This window comes from Pongo abelii, chromosome 18 (assembly GCF_028885655.2).
Source record: "Pongo abelii isolate AG06213 chromosome 18, NHGRI_mPonAbe1-v2.0_pri, whole genome shotgun sequence".
Lineage (NCBI taxonomy): Eukaryota > Metazoa > Chordata > Mammalia > Primates > Hominidae > Pongo > Pongo abelii.
This window is the reverse complement of record NC_072003.2, coordinates 20501918-20519907: the sequence shown is the minus strand read 5'-3', so window position 1 is coordinate 20519907 and position 17990 is coordinate 20501918. Positions and strand designations below refer to the sequence as shown.

Sequence of the window (17990 nt, the reverse complement as noted above, 5' to 3'; positions counted from 1 at the left end):
ACCAGATTTAACCTCACTTGGGATCATGTTGATACCTCAAATGCAGCTTGTTCAAAACTGTGGTCCCCTAATCTCTTCCTCTGTTCCTGGTTCATTACCTACTTAAGTCAGAAATGGGAGACCTTGGTGTCATCTGCTTTCCTCTTTCGATCCGTCAGTATAGTGACACCTACATGTTTGTCTTACATCCCGAGTCAACCAAGGTTTCATTAGTGCTAATGATGTTTTTTATCAATTCTTTTTTTTGGGGGGGACGGAGTTTCACTCTTGTTGCCCAGGCTGGAGTGCAATGGCGTGATCTCGGCTCACCACAACCTCCACCTCCCGGGTTCAAGCAATTCTCCTGCCTCAGCCTCTTGAGTAGCTGGGACTACAGCCATGCACCACCATGCCCGGCTAATTTTGTATTTTTAGTAGAGACGGGATTTCTCCATGTTGGTCAGGCTGGTCTTCAACTCCCGACCTCAGGTGATCTGCCCACCTCAGCCTCCCAAAGTGCTGGGATTACAGGTGTGAGCCACCGCACCCGGCTATTCATTTTTTTAAAATAGGAAATCTTCTTTTCTGTAGCTCACATTCTTCCATTATACATACTAATGCCTTTGGTTTTGATTCTTCTAAATGAGGGGAACATAAGGCCATAAGCCAAACCATTTCAAGATGGAATAAGATTTTTTTTAAATTATTTTTCTTTTTATTGAGATGGAGTTTCACTCTTCTCTCCTAAGCTGGAGTGCAATGGTGCGTTCTCAGCTCACTGCAACCTCCGCCTCCCGGGTTCAAGCATTTCTCCTGCCTCAGCCTCCCAAGTAGCTGGGATTACAGGCATGTGCCACCACGCCCGACTAATTTTGTGTTAGTAGAGACGGAGTTTCACCATGTTGGTCAGGCTGATTTTGAACTCTTGACCTCAGGTGATCCACCTGTCTCAGCCTCCCAAAGTGCTGGGATTACAGGCGTGAGCCACCATGCCTGGGCCGTTTACATATATATAATGCTAAAGGGAGATAGACATGAAGACTGAGGAAAAAGCACTTGGATTTGGTGATTTAGTGGGGAAGTTTTGTACCGTGGTGAAGACTTCCCATCACGCCTGTTCTTCCTTGTGTACCTGTTTCTGAGATGGCATCCAGTGGTCCCTTCCAGGTATTTGAAACTTTGTTGCTATCAGGATCCTTCTCCCTTGCTCATTTTATTCAGTAAGTTGTGTCAGTGACACCTGCGTATTCTCTGTGATATCCGTTTGTTTTTTTCCTCCCGAATCTGAATCTCAAGATCTATAAATGAATATTTTCTTGTTGATTCACATCAAACTGATCATCAGATTGTGATGCAAATCGCAAATCTGTTCCTTCTTTTCACCTCTGTTATCGTTGTCTTAATTGGAATATAGTAGACAGTTTTTTGTTCTCTGGCCTCCTTTATCATTCGTCAACATTTCACACTGTTGATCACCCTTTTGTTCATGAAGCTCTCTTCATTTGACTCTTAGACACCATTCTCCTGATTTTCTCACTACATCTTTGATGGTGTTTTTCTTGGGCTTCTTTGAGCCCCCCACCTAAGTATAGGTTACCTCTGCATTCTGTCCTCTGGCTCGATCTCTTATAGATGATGTCTGGGCACTCTCAGCCTTAGTTGAGGTTTCTACCACCACCCATCTGTTGAATTCCAAATCTTTGTCCTTAGCACAGACTCCTCCAGTGAGCCCACAGATCTGTATTTTTCAGTTGTTTACCAGATACCTTCCATTCAGAGGTTCCATAGAACTTTAGCTACAATGGATTCGAAAGGGGGGACTCATTCTGGGAACTCTTTCCTGGACTTCCTCCTTTTTTATTTTCTATCTTGATGCAGGGTACTACCAGTTGCTCATCATCTAGGTAAGACACCTGAGTGACATTAATGCCTCCTTCCTCCCTCTCCACATTCATTAGGTCACAAATCGTATTGATTCTACCACTCAGATTCCTAAATCTCCCAAATCTGCCTTCCCATTCTGTCCTCACTGCTTTAGCTTAGACTGTCATTATTTCTTGCCTCTTTAGTTTGTTTCCTAACTACTCTCCCATTGTGCAGTTGCCTCCCCTGCTTTCTCTCTTTTTAATTTTTATTTATTTATTTATTTATTTATTTTGAGATAGAGTCTCGCTCTGTCATCCAGGCTGGAGGGCAGTGGCATGATCTTGGCTCACTGCAAGCTCTGCCTCCCGGGTTCACACCATTCTCCTGCCTCAGCCTCCCAAATCACTAGGACTACAGGCGGGCACTACCACGCCTGGCTAATTTTTTGTATTTTTAGTAGAGACGGGGTTTCACCATGTTAACTAGGATGGTCTCGATCTCCTGACCTCGTGATCCACCCTCCTTGGCCTCCCAAAGTGCTGGGATTACAGGTGTGAGCCACTGCGCCCGGCCCCCTGATTTGTCTTTACTCCCATATATAATATGGCTAAAATTTGAGTGCTGGTTATATCTCATTTACAAGTGAAATGTTTGGCATGCATTCTCAAAATCTGTTCATCACACTTTGTCATTATTATCCATTTTACTTTGGAGGAGAGTAGTACCAGGCCTCACAAATAGGAAGTGGGGCAACAGAGATCTGAACTCAGGCTGTATGCTCCAGAGCCCATGATCTTAACTTACCATTTCATTTATGGCTCCCTGTGCCATGTTTGAGTGGCCTTTAAAATCTTTCCTGAGCTGGCATCTGACTTTACTGTTTCATATCCTCCTACTCTGCCTAATCTGTTTACTGTTTGATCTCCTCCCATTCTGTCTAATAGATCTGGAATTTCAGGCCTATTTCTACCTTGTTGGTCTTCCTTGAAGGTGTCATATTGTACCTTTGTGTGTTTGTGCATGTTGCTTCCTCAGCCTTGAATCCCTGCCTCTTTATCTTCAAGACCCAGCTCAAATGACATCTCCTGGAAGGGTTTCTTGTCTATTAGTTAACACCACCATCCTTTTACTTCTTAATTAGCCTCTCTTCTTTTCCCATGATACACATATACACAACTGCCATATTTATATTTATAGAAAGTTTGTAAATATATATATTCGTATTTAAATAAACTTTTAGGATAGTTTTAGATTTACAGAAAAGTGGCAAAGGTAGCATAGAGTTTCCATGAAGCCCATACTCAGTTTCCTTTTTGTTAATATCCTATGTCACTGTAGTGCATTTGTTATAAGTAAGAAGCTAACACTGGTACATTACTGTTGATTAAATTTGATACTTTATTCAGGTTTCCCCAGTTATTCTCTTGTGCCTTTTTTCTGTTCCAGGCTCCCATGGGATAACACATTACATTTAGTCATCACATCATCTTAGTCTCTTCTGGTCTGTGATTGTTTCTCAGACTTTCCTTATCCTTGAAGACCTTGATAGTTTTGAGAAGCACCAGTCACATTTTTTTTTTTTTTTTGCAGAATGTCCCTCAGTTTGGGTTTTGTCTGATGTTTTCCTTATGATTAGACTGAGGCCATGGGTTTTTGGGAGGAAGACCAGAGGTAAAATGTTCTTTTCATCACATATCAAGTGCACATGCTAGCAACGTGACTTACCACTGATGATGTCAACCTTGCCCAGCTCTCTGAAGCAGTGTTAGTTACTGTGTTAGTAACCATAAGTTACTTTCTACTCCTCTTTCCATTCTCCTGTCTCTGGAAGTAAGTCACTATCCCAAACCGCACTCAAGGTGTAGGGGTGGTAAGCTTTACCTCCTGGAGGGGGGATTATTGATATAAATTATTTGGAATTCCTCTGTAAGGAAGATTTGTCTCTTCTCCCTATTTATTCATTCAGTCATTTAATTATATCAATTAATACTTTTTTATACTTTGGGTTATAACCCAATATTGTTTATTCTGTTGATCAGATTGTTCCAGCTTTGGCTGTTGGGAGTTCTTTTAGATTGGTTCCTGTGTCCCATTGACGACGTGTCCCCTGTCCCAATGTCGTTGAATCGGCCATTTCTCCAAGGTGCCCTAGTTTTATATTGGAAAATGGTATTAGAAACCAAGATATGGGCACTGATGTGCACATTGTTACTGGGGTGTCACTACTTCTTCGCCTTTCAGTGTACAGATATATGGATGTGAACCCAAGTTTATATAAATATCTGTAATTATTTATCTGTTCATCTCTATGTTAAGCTAAATAGGAGTTTATACTAACTTCAGCTGATTCATTGCCTTCCCTCCTTGCTTATCTGTAACTTCCCTCTCTGACTATGAGAAACTTGGCATCCATCACCACCATCCCATTAACTACACTGTAAGCGTGGACTTTCTCCCTGTCCCCCTCACTAGGCTGTTAGTATCTTAGACACTTATTAAATCTTTGTTGATGAGTGATGAATCTTGAAGCTGTTATGTATCTTACCTAATAAAAGTTTAGCATTTTAGCAAAAGCAATGTAAATCAGTCTTGTAAAGTTTGAAACAAAACTTTTAACTGCTTTGTTATGTAACATGTATTCATTGTAGAAAATATGAAAAGTGAGAAGGAAAAAAAGCACCTGTTACTCTATCACCCAGAGATAATACTTAATATGTAGGTATGTGTTATTTTAGAACTTTTTCTTTGTATGTATATGTCTACACCCCCCTAAACGATTTTTACAAGAATACATTCACATTTCACACTACTTATTTATAACCTTTTTTCACTTAATATAGTGTTTCTTAAGGATGTCATGTAGTTGTATCGTAATTTAACTGTCTTTACTTAAGTTTCAGCTCCTCCTACTCTTAACCAATTCTCTTTTTTAAGATGTCCAAGTTATTACCAATTATTTGCTTTTATAAACCCTGATTAATATTTTCTTAGAAGTCTTGACAGGCTGTTCTGATGATTTCTTTAGATACACTCCTAAAAGTAGAATTGCTGGAGTAAGTGTATTTTAAGGGTTCTGGTACATGTTTCTAGGGGTGAGGTTTTTACACTGGCATCTGTTTTTACTTTTCACTCCTTCTGGGAAGTACTCTCTAACACCCTTGAGATCTTGCATCCCTTTTGGGATTATGAATAAATAGTTTTTCTTTAAAGCCAGGAACTCACAGCTGTTCATGCTGATTTATTTACCTGCATAGACTATTGTGTCAAAGAATGCACTGCAGTACCGGGGAAATTCCCAGCATGATGCCCAGGAGTTTCTGCTGTGGCTTTTGGACCGAGTTCATGAAGACCTCAACCATTCAGTGAAGCAGAGTGGCCAGCCTCCTCTGAAGGTAAGGACGCATGCTGCCCTAGGGCAGTCAGCTAGCCATGAGAGTGTGTAGATTTTTCTACTGAGGACTTGTTGCATTGCGTTAATACAATGAAATTGACTAAGCTCTGGGTGAGTATAGGATTCAATGGCTACTTAAAGGACATTTCATTTTGTTTACTACTGTGCTGGCAGTGTGAGATACAAGAGCTGTTGTCCCCAAGGAATTTATAGTCTAATGAGAGGGGAAACATTTGCATGTATGATGAGCTTCAGATTAAAAAAAGTGATTCCATTTCACTAAACTGTTTTTAAAGCAGAATATGTTTGCTTTCTATTCTAGTAAGACACATACTCTGTAGTTCACTGGAATGAATACACAATCATAAAGGAAACGTATGTATTTTCTCTGCTGTTGGGATTGGATTTGACCATAGGAGCCCCAGAATGTTCTTATTGAGAAACATAGCAATTAATTCTTAATTTTATACATATAGTCTTACAAATATGGATAAAATGACTTATATAATGGAAAAAATTTAGACTAAAGGGTTGCTTCCCTTGGGCAGCTTTTAAAGTTTTTGATAATTCTGCTCTGTACTTCAAATTTTAAATTTCTAAGTTTGGTAAGTTGTTAAATTATTCTGATTCAAGGTCCTTTTGTGCCTGAACACTCTATTCTGTCATATGACTGTATGCGTGTGGCTGACGCTCCCACCAAATTGAGACATCCTCAAGGTCAGGCACTGGGTCTTATTATCTTTGTATCCTAATGTTCTGTACAGTGCTTCTCTGCATGTGGTAGCAGGTGCTCAGTAACTAATTGTTAGGCGGAGGGACATGAAAAGTTAAATACAACATGAAGTAGAGTGTGATTAGGCATCAACATACACAGCACAACTAATAGGTACTAGGGAATTTAAGCATGGGAAGCATTAGTACTTTTTTTTTTTTGAGACAGACTTTCGCTCTTGTTGCCCAGGCTGGAGTGCAATGGCGCAATCTCGGCTCACCACAACCTCTGCTTCCTGGGTTCAAGTGATTCTCCTACGTCAGCCTCCTGAGTAGCTGGGATTACAGGCATGTGCCACCACAGCCGGCTAATTTTGTATTTTTAGTAGAGATGGGGTTTCTCCATGTTGGTCAGGCTGGTCTCGAACTCCCGACCTCAAGTGATCCACCCACCCCGGCCTCTCAAAGTGTTGGGATTACAGGCATGAGCCACTGTGCCCGGCCAGGATTAGTACTTTTAAAGTGGTTGGGGATTACTTCTTAGAGGAGATTGGGATGGGGGCTTTGAGAATTGGAGGGAAACTGGAGCATCCTGGGGAAGGGGAGCTGCCCGGCTGAGTGCTGTGCAGAGACGATCGCTGGCAGAGTCTGTGTGAGGGGATGAGTCCACGCGACCCACATCCTACCTGCTGTGTTCTGGCTCCTTTAGCAGGTGCCCGTCACTGAAGTATCTGCACTTGATGCATAGCTTGTAAAGGAAGTCAAGGTCATTTGTGATTCTCTAGCTTCATCTTCAACCAAGAATTGGTCTTTCTAGTCTGTGAAATTGTACTTTCTTTTTTTTTAGCCACCGTCAGAGACTGATATGATGCCTGAGGGACCGTCTTTTCCTGTCTGTAGCACTTTTGTACAAGAACTCTTTCAAGCCCAATATAGGTATGAGAAAATCAGATGTTTCCACTTATTTTGTTTACCTGACATCGTTCTGGGTGATTTTAATGTGAAGCGTCTTACCTTTTTGTTTTGAAGATCTTCTTTGACGTGTCCTCATTGTCAGAAACAGAGCAACAGTTTTGATCCTTTCCTTTGCATTTCTTTGCCAATTCCTCTACCCACACAAGGTAAGAATGGATTTAGTAAAATGAAGACTGTATTTTCTTATGGTATCCCTTTTCCTCTGTAGGCTCCTATTAGGTCTTCTTACTTATTTAGACAGGTAATGGGATTAATAATGGGATTGAATACAGTCATTGCTACAACCTTACAAGAATAAATGCCCTCCTGAGTTTGCAGGGTGAGCAGGCACATGAGGCAAGCAGGGGCTGTGTAGTCTGGCCCGGTTTGTCATCCACACATAGTATCGGGGGATGGGGAGGGCTGCTGAGTGACTTCAGGATTCTCTAGAGACCTTACTTTACATTTCCTGTTTCTTAGTTGCTTTATTTTGAACAATTTCTCAACATTTCCAGGAGTTATGCTGTTCTAAAGAAAATACAAAGCACAGAATCAAGTGTAGATATATTTTTGTTTGGTTCATAGAATGTTCATTTTATGAAGATTGCCTTTTCCAAAGATCTCGATGATTGATAGTTCTGCTTAGAGCCAAGTGAAATTTTTCCATTTGGGCTTCCGAGTAACAGTGTGGGTTAGCTTTAGTTTTTTGTTGATTTCATCTCAGGTTTATTTTGCATCTTCTGTATTTTAGTTGAAATAAGTGACTAATGAGAAGATCTGACTTTGATCTGTACAAGCCTCTCTATGTCACTGTAGTGTATCAAGGCAAATGTTCTCACTGCATGAGGATTGGTGTGGCCGTACCTCTGTCTGGGACTGTTGCCAGACTTCGGGAAGCAGTGTCTATGGAAACAAAGATCCCCACTGATCAGGTAATAAGTCTGCTAAGACCAGTTACACATGAGCCACAAAAGTATTGCTTTCTGTTCTCTTAGGATTTTTTATAGTTCTTTGCCAAGTATGGTTGGATAGAGATTTAAAACCAGTTGCATTTAGAGTTGAGGGAAAAAAATCAAGACCCCAAAGACTAAAATGTATAGGGAAACTTTTCATGTTTCATTTAATTGTGTATGTAATTTTAAAAGAAGCTGTGACTTTACACCAAGACCTTCTTGTAGCTTTGTTCATAAGGTATAATTACTTAACCCTTCTTAAATCATTCCTGTGGATGTGTATGTGGGCGCTGGAGCATCCTCACAGTGTTTGATACTCAAAGAGGCTTTGAAAACTTAAGCAGTGACACTAGAAAACCCTTTCCCATTGTGGTGATAAGAGTGGATATCTTGCTAGTACCGTGTTCTGTATGTAATAGATGTTCAATACGTTTTGTTTTCTCATTACAGCTGGACCAGAGTCTCTTACCTTGTTTAGAGAAGAGAAAGGGAAGTTGTGCCCATGCCGCATCCCTTTTGGGGTAAATGTTTGATAAGCAGTTATGTTGAAATTTACCAAAAATACTTTTGACCTGTTTGGACTTGACATGTTTTTGCAGATAGCTTTTACTCAATTTACTATTATTATTTTATCTGGAAAAACATTCCTTATTTAAGATTTATTAAGGAAAGATGACTCAGTAGCTAAATTGCTCTCCCTAGGTAGTAGCTTCTGGAAGCTACTGTGTAATCCCTGGACTAATAAAGGTGTTTTGTACTTCGGCCTCATGTGGCCTCATTTGGGAAGTTACCACAGTAAAACAAACACAGCCAGCAGTGTTGCCCTAATATGGCAAATATCTCATATTTTTGCAGGCCAAGTACTGGCATGTTGATAAAATGTTCATATTCTTTCCTACTCTGAAAAGCCCGTTGGCTCTTTCTTCCCTTCAGGATGAGGGAAAGGCAGAAAGGGAGGGAGCGAGGCTTCGGTGGTGTCCAGGGCAAATCTGGTTGCAGCTTTAGAGCTTCCAGCACTGTCTGGCTCCTTTTGCATGTGGTTTAAATTGGTGAAATAATTACAAGTTTGCTGTTGACCTCAGTTTGCTGAAGAGAGTGAATTTTACTTGCATGTTCACCGGCAGAAAAACAACATGGTCATTAAATTCATTAGAAGGAAAATGTGCCAGGAACATTTTTGCTGGACTATTTGTAGAATATACCACCAACCCCTTTTACCTGGTAGATTCACAGAATGTTAGTGCTGGTAGAGGGGACCTCAGGGGTCCAGTCCAACTCCCTTATTTGAAAGAGGCTCAGAAAAGCCGTGGGACTTGTTCAGGTTTGCAGGGCTGGTTGGTGACAGGCCGAACTGGAACCTGCATGCCCAATCCAGTGCTTTTTCACTAGACAGCACGGCTGAGCATATAATGAAGTCTTTAAATGTCTCCCGTGTTCTCCTCTCCATCTTTTGTTTTTCTGTTTTGTTTGTTTGTTTGTATGTATGTATGTATGGATTGTTTGAGACAGGGTCTCACTCTGTTGCCCAGGCTGGAGTGCATTGGTGCAATCATGGCTCACTGCAGCCTCAACCTTGTGGGCTCAAGCAGTCCTCCCACCTCAGCTTCCCAAGTAGTGGGGATTGTAGGCGCATGCCACCACACCCAGCTGATTTTTGTATTTTTCATAGAGATGAGGTTTTGGCATGTTGCCCAGGCTGGTCTTGAACTCCTGGCCTCAGCAGTCCTTCTGTCTTGGCCTCCCAAAGTGCTGGGATTACAGGCTTGAGCCGCCATGCCTGTCCTGTTTTTCTGTTTTATTGTAAAATAACCATTTCTTGAAATATAACAGAAAGAGGAAGTATCTCATACTAGGTATCTTAATGCTAAGGGTTACTAACTTTAATACTATGTTATATAGTATTCATTTAGATTTTTTCCATGCATATATACATTATTTTATATAAGTAGAGTCATTTACACATATTATTTTTACCTTGCTTTGTATTTAGATTTTTGCATGTTAGTGCAAATATATATAGTTTATTCTTTTTAGTAGCTTTATAATTCCAGTAAGGCTATACTACGTTTAATTAGTTAGTATTTTTGGACATTTGAGTTGATTTTTTTTTTCAATACAAATATCCATGGTTTAGGCTTGAAAAATAGAAAATTAAATGATATGGGAGAAAGCCTCAGAGTCAGATGTGGACTCTGTCCTCGACATGAGGCTGAATCGTTGTAGAACTTTAGGCAAGTCTCTTGGCGTCTCTTCTTTCAGTGAAATGGAGGTTAGACATTGTGATCTCCTGGTTCTCTTCTACATTAAAACTTAGAGAAACTCTGGAGTTAAGAGTCATGGAGTTCTGCATCAGGGTACAGGTTTCCCTCAGTGTCCATGGGATTGGTTGTAGGAACCCTTGCACTAGGATACCAAAATCCACAGTGCTTTAATCCCTTTTATAACATGGCACAGTATTTGCATAGAACCTAAGCATATCATCCTGTATACTTTATTTATTTTTACTTTTTATTTTATGGATACATAATAGTTGTACCTCCAATATACTTTAAATCATCTCCAGATAACTTACAATACTTAATACAGTGTAAATGTTATGTAAATAGTTGTTATGCTATATTGTTTAGGGAATAATGACAAGAAAAAAAGACTGTTCAGTATACATTCAATCATCCTTTTTTTTTCTTCTGAATATTTTTGATCTGCAGTTGGTTGAATCCACAGATGTAGCACCCACAGATATGGAGGGGTGACTGTATATTGTTATATAATTACAGAGGATACTGTGCTTCCAGGATTCTCTCATTAAAGGCAAATAAAGTGGGCTCTGCGAGATGTTTCAGAGCTCTCTCAGACCACTGCCAGTCCTGATGGTCTGGAGAAGTTCATAGAATTGGGAGATCAATTAGTATCGAATTTCCAGTTACCCAACTGTTTACATTTTTCCTATTTTTAGGTTGTGTTAACAGAAATGTACTATGATGGGTTCCATTGTTCCTTTTGTGATACAGACGACCTGGAAACAGTCCATGAAAGTGACTGTATTTTTGCCTTTGAGACTCCCAAAATATTTAGGCTTGAAGGAATTCTCAGTCAAAGAGGTAAATGAGCTCCTGTTTCCATAATGCCACCTGGGTTTGCAGGTTTAACTATAGTCTACCCTTTTAGTTGTCTATTATATAATGATATACATTTTTTTTAATTGTGGTAAAATACACATAATTTTTTTATGATGGTATAATGGTAAAAATCTTACAGTAATATTTTCCTAGAAGAAGGCAGCTCTTACTGTTTTAGGCAAAGATATATCCATAGTTTAGTTGGGAAAACCTCTTATTGAGATTCAGGACTGACTGTGACCTCCTTTAAGTAGCCTTTTTGGCATCTTATCATGACATTCAGGAGGATATACTATGCCATAGGTTGTTTTTTTTTTTCTTTTTAATTTTGCTATCACCTCTTAAGATTCTGACATTTTTGCTATAGAATGTTTTCTTGGTACCTGCTTTTAAGAAATTTGCATGTAACTCTTCATTGATAGGCAGCAAAATGAAGTAAAGCCCTGGACAGTAGTGTTCCTCTTACTGTGGTTTGGGCTGTGATTTGGAACTTAGCTTGTCTCCTCACTGTGCCTGGAGTTACGGGGTTATTCTGATTTTAAGAGTTACCAAGCAACTCAGACTTTGCTCCTGGCCACAGCATTCTTCAGGGTTCCTCCTAGGGCTCCTCTTCTTTTGCTCTACCCTAGTGGTTGTTAATGCATCAGTATTACCTGGGAACTGGTTAGAAATGCAAATTCTTGGTCCCTACTCCACACCTAGTAAAGGAGAAACTCTGGTAAAGAAGCCCTTTAGGTAGGTGATCATGATGCAAGCTAAAGTGAGAACCGCCGCTCTTATCAGGATTTTCCATGCCTTGATTTTTTGAACTGAATTCCCCCCCAGCCTCAACTTTTCTTTTGATTCCAGTTCCATTCCTTGACTTCCACCTCCCTACTGGAATTTCGACTTAGAAATCCTACAGGTGTCTTACCCTTAGCATTTCTTTCTTAGATTGGTTGCTCCTGCATTTTTTCTAGAAATAATGGCACTACTATCCTCTTCTTCACTCAAACTGGATCCAAGCTTGATAACTTCTCCTTCAAAATTCTCATAGAGCTGTTGACACACACTGCATTTTTCGCCTTTATTCTACTGCCACTGACATAGTTCAGGCCAGTCCCAACTGAGCTTTTCCAGTAAGTTTTTATCTTTACCACTGAGCTTTCTCCTTTCTAGTTATTTCTCCACAGACTTACTCTAATACACAGTTCTGATCATGTTACATGCTATTGATTTACCAGTGATTCCCCTTTTCTAAGATCAAATCTAAACACCTTGGAAGGAGCATAACGCCCTCCTCCCCTGCCATGATTTGGTCCTTGCCTTTCTTTCCAGTCTCTCTACTCCCATTTCCTCTCCTTCCTCAGGTCTTCTCTTTCAGGTTACTCTGTTTCTCAGACATGCCATGTGCTTTTCCATGTTCCCTACCATTTGCTGTGCTGAGGATTCACTTCTCCAGCTTCTATTCTCGTTAGCTCCTGCTTTGTCTCCCCAAGGTACCTTCCAGTCTCCCCATCCTGCCAAGCTCTAAGCAGTCACTATTCTACTTTCTCTCTCTCTCTTTTTCTTTTTGAGACAGAGTCTTGCTGTGTCGCTCAGGCTGGAGTGCAGTGCATGATCTTGGCTCACTGCAGCCTTAGCCTCCCGAGTAGCTGGGATCACAGGCGCATGCCACCACACCTGTCTAATTTTTATATTTTTAGTAGAGATGGGGTTTCACCATGTTGGCCAGGCTGGTCTCGAACTCCTGACCTCAAGTGATCCACCTGCCTCAGCCTCCCAAAGTGCTGGTAATCTTACAGGCATGAGCCACCACACCCAGCCCACTATTCTTCTTTCTGTTTCTACAGATTTCCCTAGTCTAGACTTCCATATAAATGGAATCATACAATACGTGGTATTTTGTGACTGGCTTTACTTAGTGTGATGTTTTCAAGATTCATTCATGTTGTAGCATATATCATACTTAATTCCTTTTTGTGGCCAAATAATATTTTATTGTTTGAATAGATCACATTTTGTTTATTCATTGTTAATGAACATTTGGGTTGTTTCCACCTTCTGGCTAATATGAATAATGCTCCTGTGAACATTCCACACAAGTTTTTGTGTGGACTTATGTTTTCGTTTCTCTTCATACCTGGGAATAGAACTGCTGGGTTGCGTGGTAACTCTATGTTTAATCATCTGGGGGAACTTACAGACTGTTTTCCAAAGTGGCCACACCACGTTACATTTTTATCAGCAGTGTTTGAGGGTTCCAGTTTCTCTACGTCCTTGCCGACACTTGATTATTATCTGACTCTTTAATTTTAGCCATTGTAGTGGGTATGAAGTGGTATCTCATTATGGTTTTGATTTGTGTTTGTGACTGACATCATGTTGAGCATCTTTTCTTGTGCTTGTTGGCCATTTGTATATTATATTTGGAAAAATGTCTGTTCAAATATTTTACCCATCTTAAAATTGCATTGTTTGCTATTTGTTGTTGAGTTTTAGGAATTTTCACATATGCTGAATACTAGACCCTTATCAGATATATGATTTGCAAATATTTTCTCCCATTCTGTGGGTGGTCTTTTAACTACCTGATAATGTCCTTTGAAACATAAAAGTTCTTAGTTTTGTTGAAGTCCAGTTTATCTATTTTTTTTTTTTTTGCTTGTGCTTTTGTTGTCATATCTGACACTTTATCAAATCCAAAGTCATAAAGATTTACCGCATAATTTCTTTTAAGAGTTTTATAGTTTTAGCTCTTATATTATAGTTTTTTGAACCATTTTGAGTTAATTTTTTATGTGCATGTGCATGTGTCTTTTTAGTAGCATGATATATAATCCTTTGGGTATATACCCAGTAATGGGATTGCTGGGTCAAAGGGTAATTCTAATTCTAGATCCTTGAGGAATTGTGACACTGTCTTCCACAATGGTTGAACTAATTTACACTCCCACCAACAGTGTAAAAGCATTCTTATTTCTCCACATCCTCTCCAGCATCTGTTGTTTCCTGACTTTTTAATGATTGCCATTCTAATTGGCGTGCGATGGTATCTCATTGTGGTTTTGATTTGCATTTCTCTGATGACCAGTGATGATGAGCACTTTTTCCTGTGTCTGTTGGATGCATAAATGTCTTCTTTTGAGAAGTGTCTGTTCATATCCTTTGCCCACTTTTTGATGGGGTTGTTTTTTTCTTGTAAATTTGTTTGAGTTCTTTGTTGATTCTGGATATTAGCCCTTTGTCAGATGGGTAGATTGCAAAAATTTTCTCCCATTCTGTAGGTTGCCTGTTTACTCTGATGGTAGTTTCTTTTGCCGTGCAGAAGCTCTTTAGTTTAATTAGATCCCATTTGTCAATTTTGGCTTTTGTTTCCTTTGCTTTTGGTGTTTTAATCATGAAGTCCTTGCTCATGCCTATGTCCCTAAAGATATTGCCTAGGTTTTCTTCTAGGGTTTTTATGGTTCTAGGTCTAAGATTTAAGTCTTTAATCCACCTTGGATTAATTTTTGTATAAGGTGTAAGGAAGAGATCCAGTTTCAGCTTTCTACATATGGCTAGCCAGTTTTCCCAGCACCATTTATTAAATAGGGAATCCTTTCCCCATTGCTTGTTTTTGTTAGATTTGTCAAAGATCAGATGGTTGTAGATGTGTGGTTACTTCTGAGGCCTCTGTTCTGTTCCATTGGTCTGTATCTCTGTGTTGGTACCAGTACCATGCTGTTTTGGTTACTGTAGCCTTGTAGTATAGTTTGAAGTTAGGTAGCGTGATGCCTCCAGCTTTGTTCTTTTTGCTTAGGACTGTCTTGGCAATGCAGGCTCTTTTTTGGTTCCATATGAACTTTAAAGTGGTTTTTTCCAATTCTGTGAAGAAAGTCATTGGTAGGTTGATGGGGATGACATTGAATCTGTAAATTACCCTGGGCAGTATGGCCATTTTCACGATATTGATTCTTCCTATCCATGAGCATGGAATGTTCTTCCATTTGTTTGTGTTCTCTTTTATTTCATTGAGCAGTGGTTTGTAGTTCTCCTTGAAGAGGTCCTTCGCATCCCTTGTAAGTTGGATTCCTAGGTATTTTATTCTCTTTGAAGCAATTGTGAATGGGAGTTCACTCATGATTTGGCTCTCTGTCTGTTATTGGTGTATAGGAATGCTTGTGATTTTTGCATATTGATTTTGTATCCTGAGACTTTGCTGAAGTTGCTTATCAGTTTAAGGAGATTTTGGGCTGAGACGATGGGGTTTTCTAGATATACAATCATGTCATCTGCAAACAGGGACAATTTGACTTCGTCTTTTCCTAATTGAATACCCTTTATTTCTTTCTCTTGCCTGATTGCCCTGGCCAGAACTTCCAACACTATATTTAATAGGAGTGGTGAGAGAGGGCATCCTTGTCTTGTGCCAGTTTTCAAAGGGAATGCTTCCAGTTTTTGCCCATTCAGTATGATATTGGCTGTGGGTTTGTCATAAATAGCTCTTATTATTTTGATATACATTCCACCAATATCTAGTTTATTGAGAGTTGTTAGCATGAAGAGCTGTTGAATTTTGTTGAAGGCCTTTTCTGCATTTATTGAGATAATCGTATGGTTTTTGTCATTGGTTCTGTTTATGTGATGGATTACGTTTATTGACTTGCATATGTTGAAGCAGCCTTGCATCCCAGAGATGAAGCCAACTTGATCATAGTGGATAAGCTTTTTGATGTGCTGCTGGATTCAGTTTGCCAGTATTTTATTGAGGATTTTTGCATCGATGTTCATCAGAGATATTGGTCTAAAATTCTTTTATTTGTTGTGTCTCTGCCAGGCTTTGGTATCAGGATGATGCTGACCTCATAAAATGAGTTAGGGAGGATTCCCTCTTTTTCTGTTGATTGGAATAGTTTCAGAAGGAATGGTACCAGCTCCTAGAATGTGGCTGTGAATCAGTCTGGTCCTGGACTCTTTTTGGTTGGTAGGCTATTAATTATTGCCTCAATTTCAGAGCCTGTTATTGGTCTATTCAGAGATTCAACTTCTGCCTGGTTTAGTCTTGGGAGGGTGTATGTGTCCAGGAATTTATCCATTTCTTCTAGATTTTCTAGTTTATTTGTGTAGAGGTATTTATAGTATTCTCTGATGGTAGTTTGTATTTCTGTGGGATCAGTGGTGATATCCCCTTTATCATTTTTATTGTGTCTATTTGATTCTTCTCTCTTTTTTTCTTTGTTAGTCTTGCTAGCGGTCTATCAATTTTGTTGGTTTTTTCAAAAAACCAGCTCCTAGATTCATTTATTTTTTTGAAGGGTTTTTTGTGTCTCTATCTCTTTCAGTTCTGCTTTGATCTTGGTTATTTCTTGCCTTCTGCTAGCTTTTGAATGTGTTTGCTCTTGCTTCTCTAGTTCTTTTAATTGTGATGTTAGGGTGTTGATTTTAAATCTTTCCTGCTTTCTCTTGTGGGCATTTAGTGCTATAAATTTCCCTCTACACACTGCTTTAAATGTGTCCCAGAGATTCTGGTACGTTGTCTTTGTTCTCATTGTTTTCAAAGAACGTCTTTATTTCTGCCTTCATTTTGTTATTTACCCAGTAGTCATTCAGGAGCAGGTTCTTCAGTTTCCATGTAGTTGTACAGTTTTGAGTGAGTTTCTTAATCCGGAGTTCTAATTTAGTTGCACTGTGGTCTGAGAGACAGTTTGTTGTGGTTTCTGTTCTTTTACAGTTGCTGAGGAGTGCTTTACTTCCATTTATGTGGTCAATTTTAGAATAAGTGCGATGTGGTGCTGAGAAGAATGTATATTCTGTTGATTTGGGGTGGAGAATTCTGTAGATGTCTATTAGGTCTGCTTGGTGCAGAGCTGAGTTCAAGTCCTGGATATCCTTGTTAACCTTCTGTCTTGTCAATCTGTTTAATATTGACAGTGGGATGTTAAAGTCTCCCATTATTGTGTGGGAGTCTAAGTCTCTTTGTAGGTCTCTAAGGACTTGGTTTATGAGTCTGGGTGCTCCTGTATTGGTTGCATATATATTTAGGATAGTTAGCTCTTCTTGTTGAATTGATCCCTGTACCATTATGTAATGGCCTTCTTTTTCTCTTTTGATCTTTGTTGGTTTAAAGTCTGTTTTATGAGAGACTAGGATTGCAACCCCTGCTTTTTTTTGCTTTTCATTTGCTTGGTAGATCTTCCTCCATCCTTTATTTTGAGCCTACGTGTGTCTCTGCACATGAGATGGGTCTCCTGAATACCGCACACTGATGGGTCTTGACTCTATCCAGTTTGCCAGTCTGTCTTTTAATTGGGGCATTTAGCCCATTTACATTTAAGGTTAATATTGTTATGTGTGAATTTGATCCTGTTATTACGATGTTAGTTGGTTATTCTGCCCGTTAATTGATGCAGTTTCTTCCTAGCATTGATGGTCTTTACAATTTGGCATGTTTTTGCAGTGGCTGGTACCGGTTGTTCCTTTCCATGTTTAGTGCTTCCTTCAGGAGCTCTTGTAAGGCAGGCCTGGTGGTGACAAAATCTCTCAGCATTTGCTTGTCTGTAAAGGATTTTATTTCTCCTTCACTTATGAAGCTTAGGTTGGCTGGATATAAATTTTGGGTTGAAAATTCTTTCCTTTAAGAATGTTGAATATTGGCCCCACTGTCTTCTGGCTTGTAGGGTTTCTGCCGAGAGATCTGCTGTTAGTCTGATGGGCTTCCCTTTGTGGGTAACCTGACCTTTCACTCTGGCTGCCCTTAATATTTTTTCCTTCATTTCAGCCTTGGTGAATCTGACAGTTATGTGTCTTGGGGTTGTTCTTCTCGAGGAGTATCTTTGTGGTGTTCTCTATATTTCCTGAATTTGAATGTTGGCTTGCCTTGCTAGGTTGGGGAAGTTCTCCTGGATAATGTCCTGAAGAGTGTTTTCCAGCTTGGTTCCATTCTTCCCATCACTTTCAGGTAGAGCAATCAAACATAGATTTGGTCTCTTCACGTAGCCCCATATTTCTTGGAAGCTTTGTTCATTTCTTTTTACTCTTTTTCTCTAACCTTGTGTT

At 39.6% G+C, this 17990-nt stretch overlaps 2 protein-coding genes across 11 annotated transcripts in view; one reads left to right on the top strand and one right to left on the bottom strand.

The window, feature by feature from the left end:
• LOC129050924 (ubiquitin carboxyl-terminal hydrolase 31-like) overlaps positions 1–17990 on the bottom strand; it is a 363751-nt gene that overhangs the window by 142008 nt on the left and 203753 nt on the right. The window lies entirely within an intron of this gene.
• Positions 1–17990, top strand: part of LOC100452602 (ubiquitin carboxyl-terminal hydrolase 31) — a 58402-nt gene that overhangs the window by 14637 nt on the left and 25775 nt on the right. Inside the window, exons 2-7 of one of the 4 annotated variants that reach the window (XM_054534773.2) lie at positions 5100–5237; positions 6795–6883; positions 6977–7068; positions 7718–7833; positions 8305–8375; positions 10866–10955. In XM_054534773.2, the coding sequence (XP_054390748.1) occupies positions 5100–5237; positions 6795–6883; positions 6977–7068; positions 7718–7833; positions 8305–8375; positions 10866–10887 (528 nt within the window). In that variant the 3' untranslated portion in view covers positions 10888–10955. Of the gene's footprint in view, positions 1–5099; positions 5238–6794; positions 6884–6976; positions 7069–7652; positions 7834–8304; positions 8376–10865; positions 10956–17990 lie in introns of those variants that run through there. The other 3 variants (XR_010137824.1, XR_010137825.1, XM_054534775.2) reach the window with 3 other exon arrangements.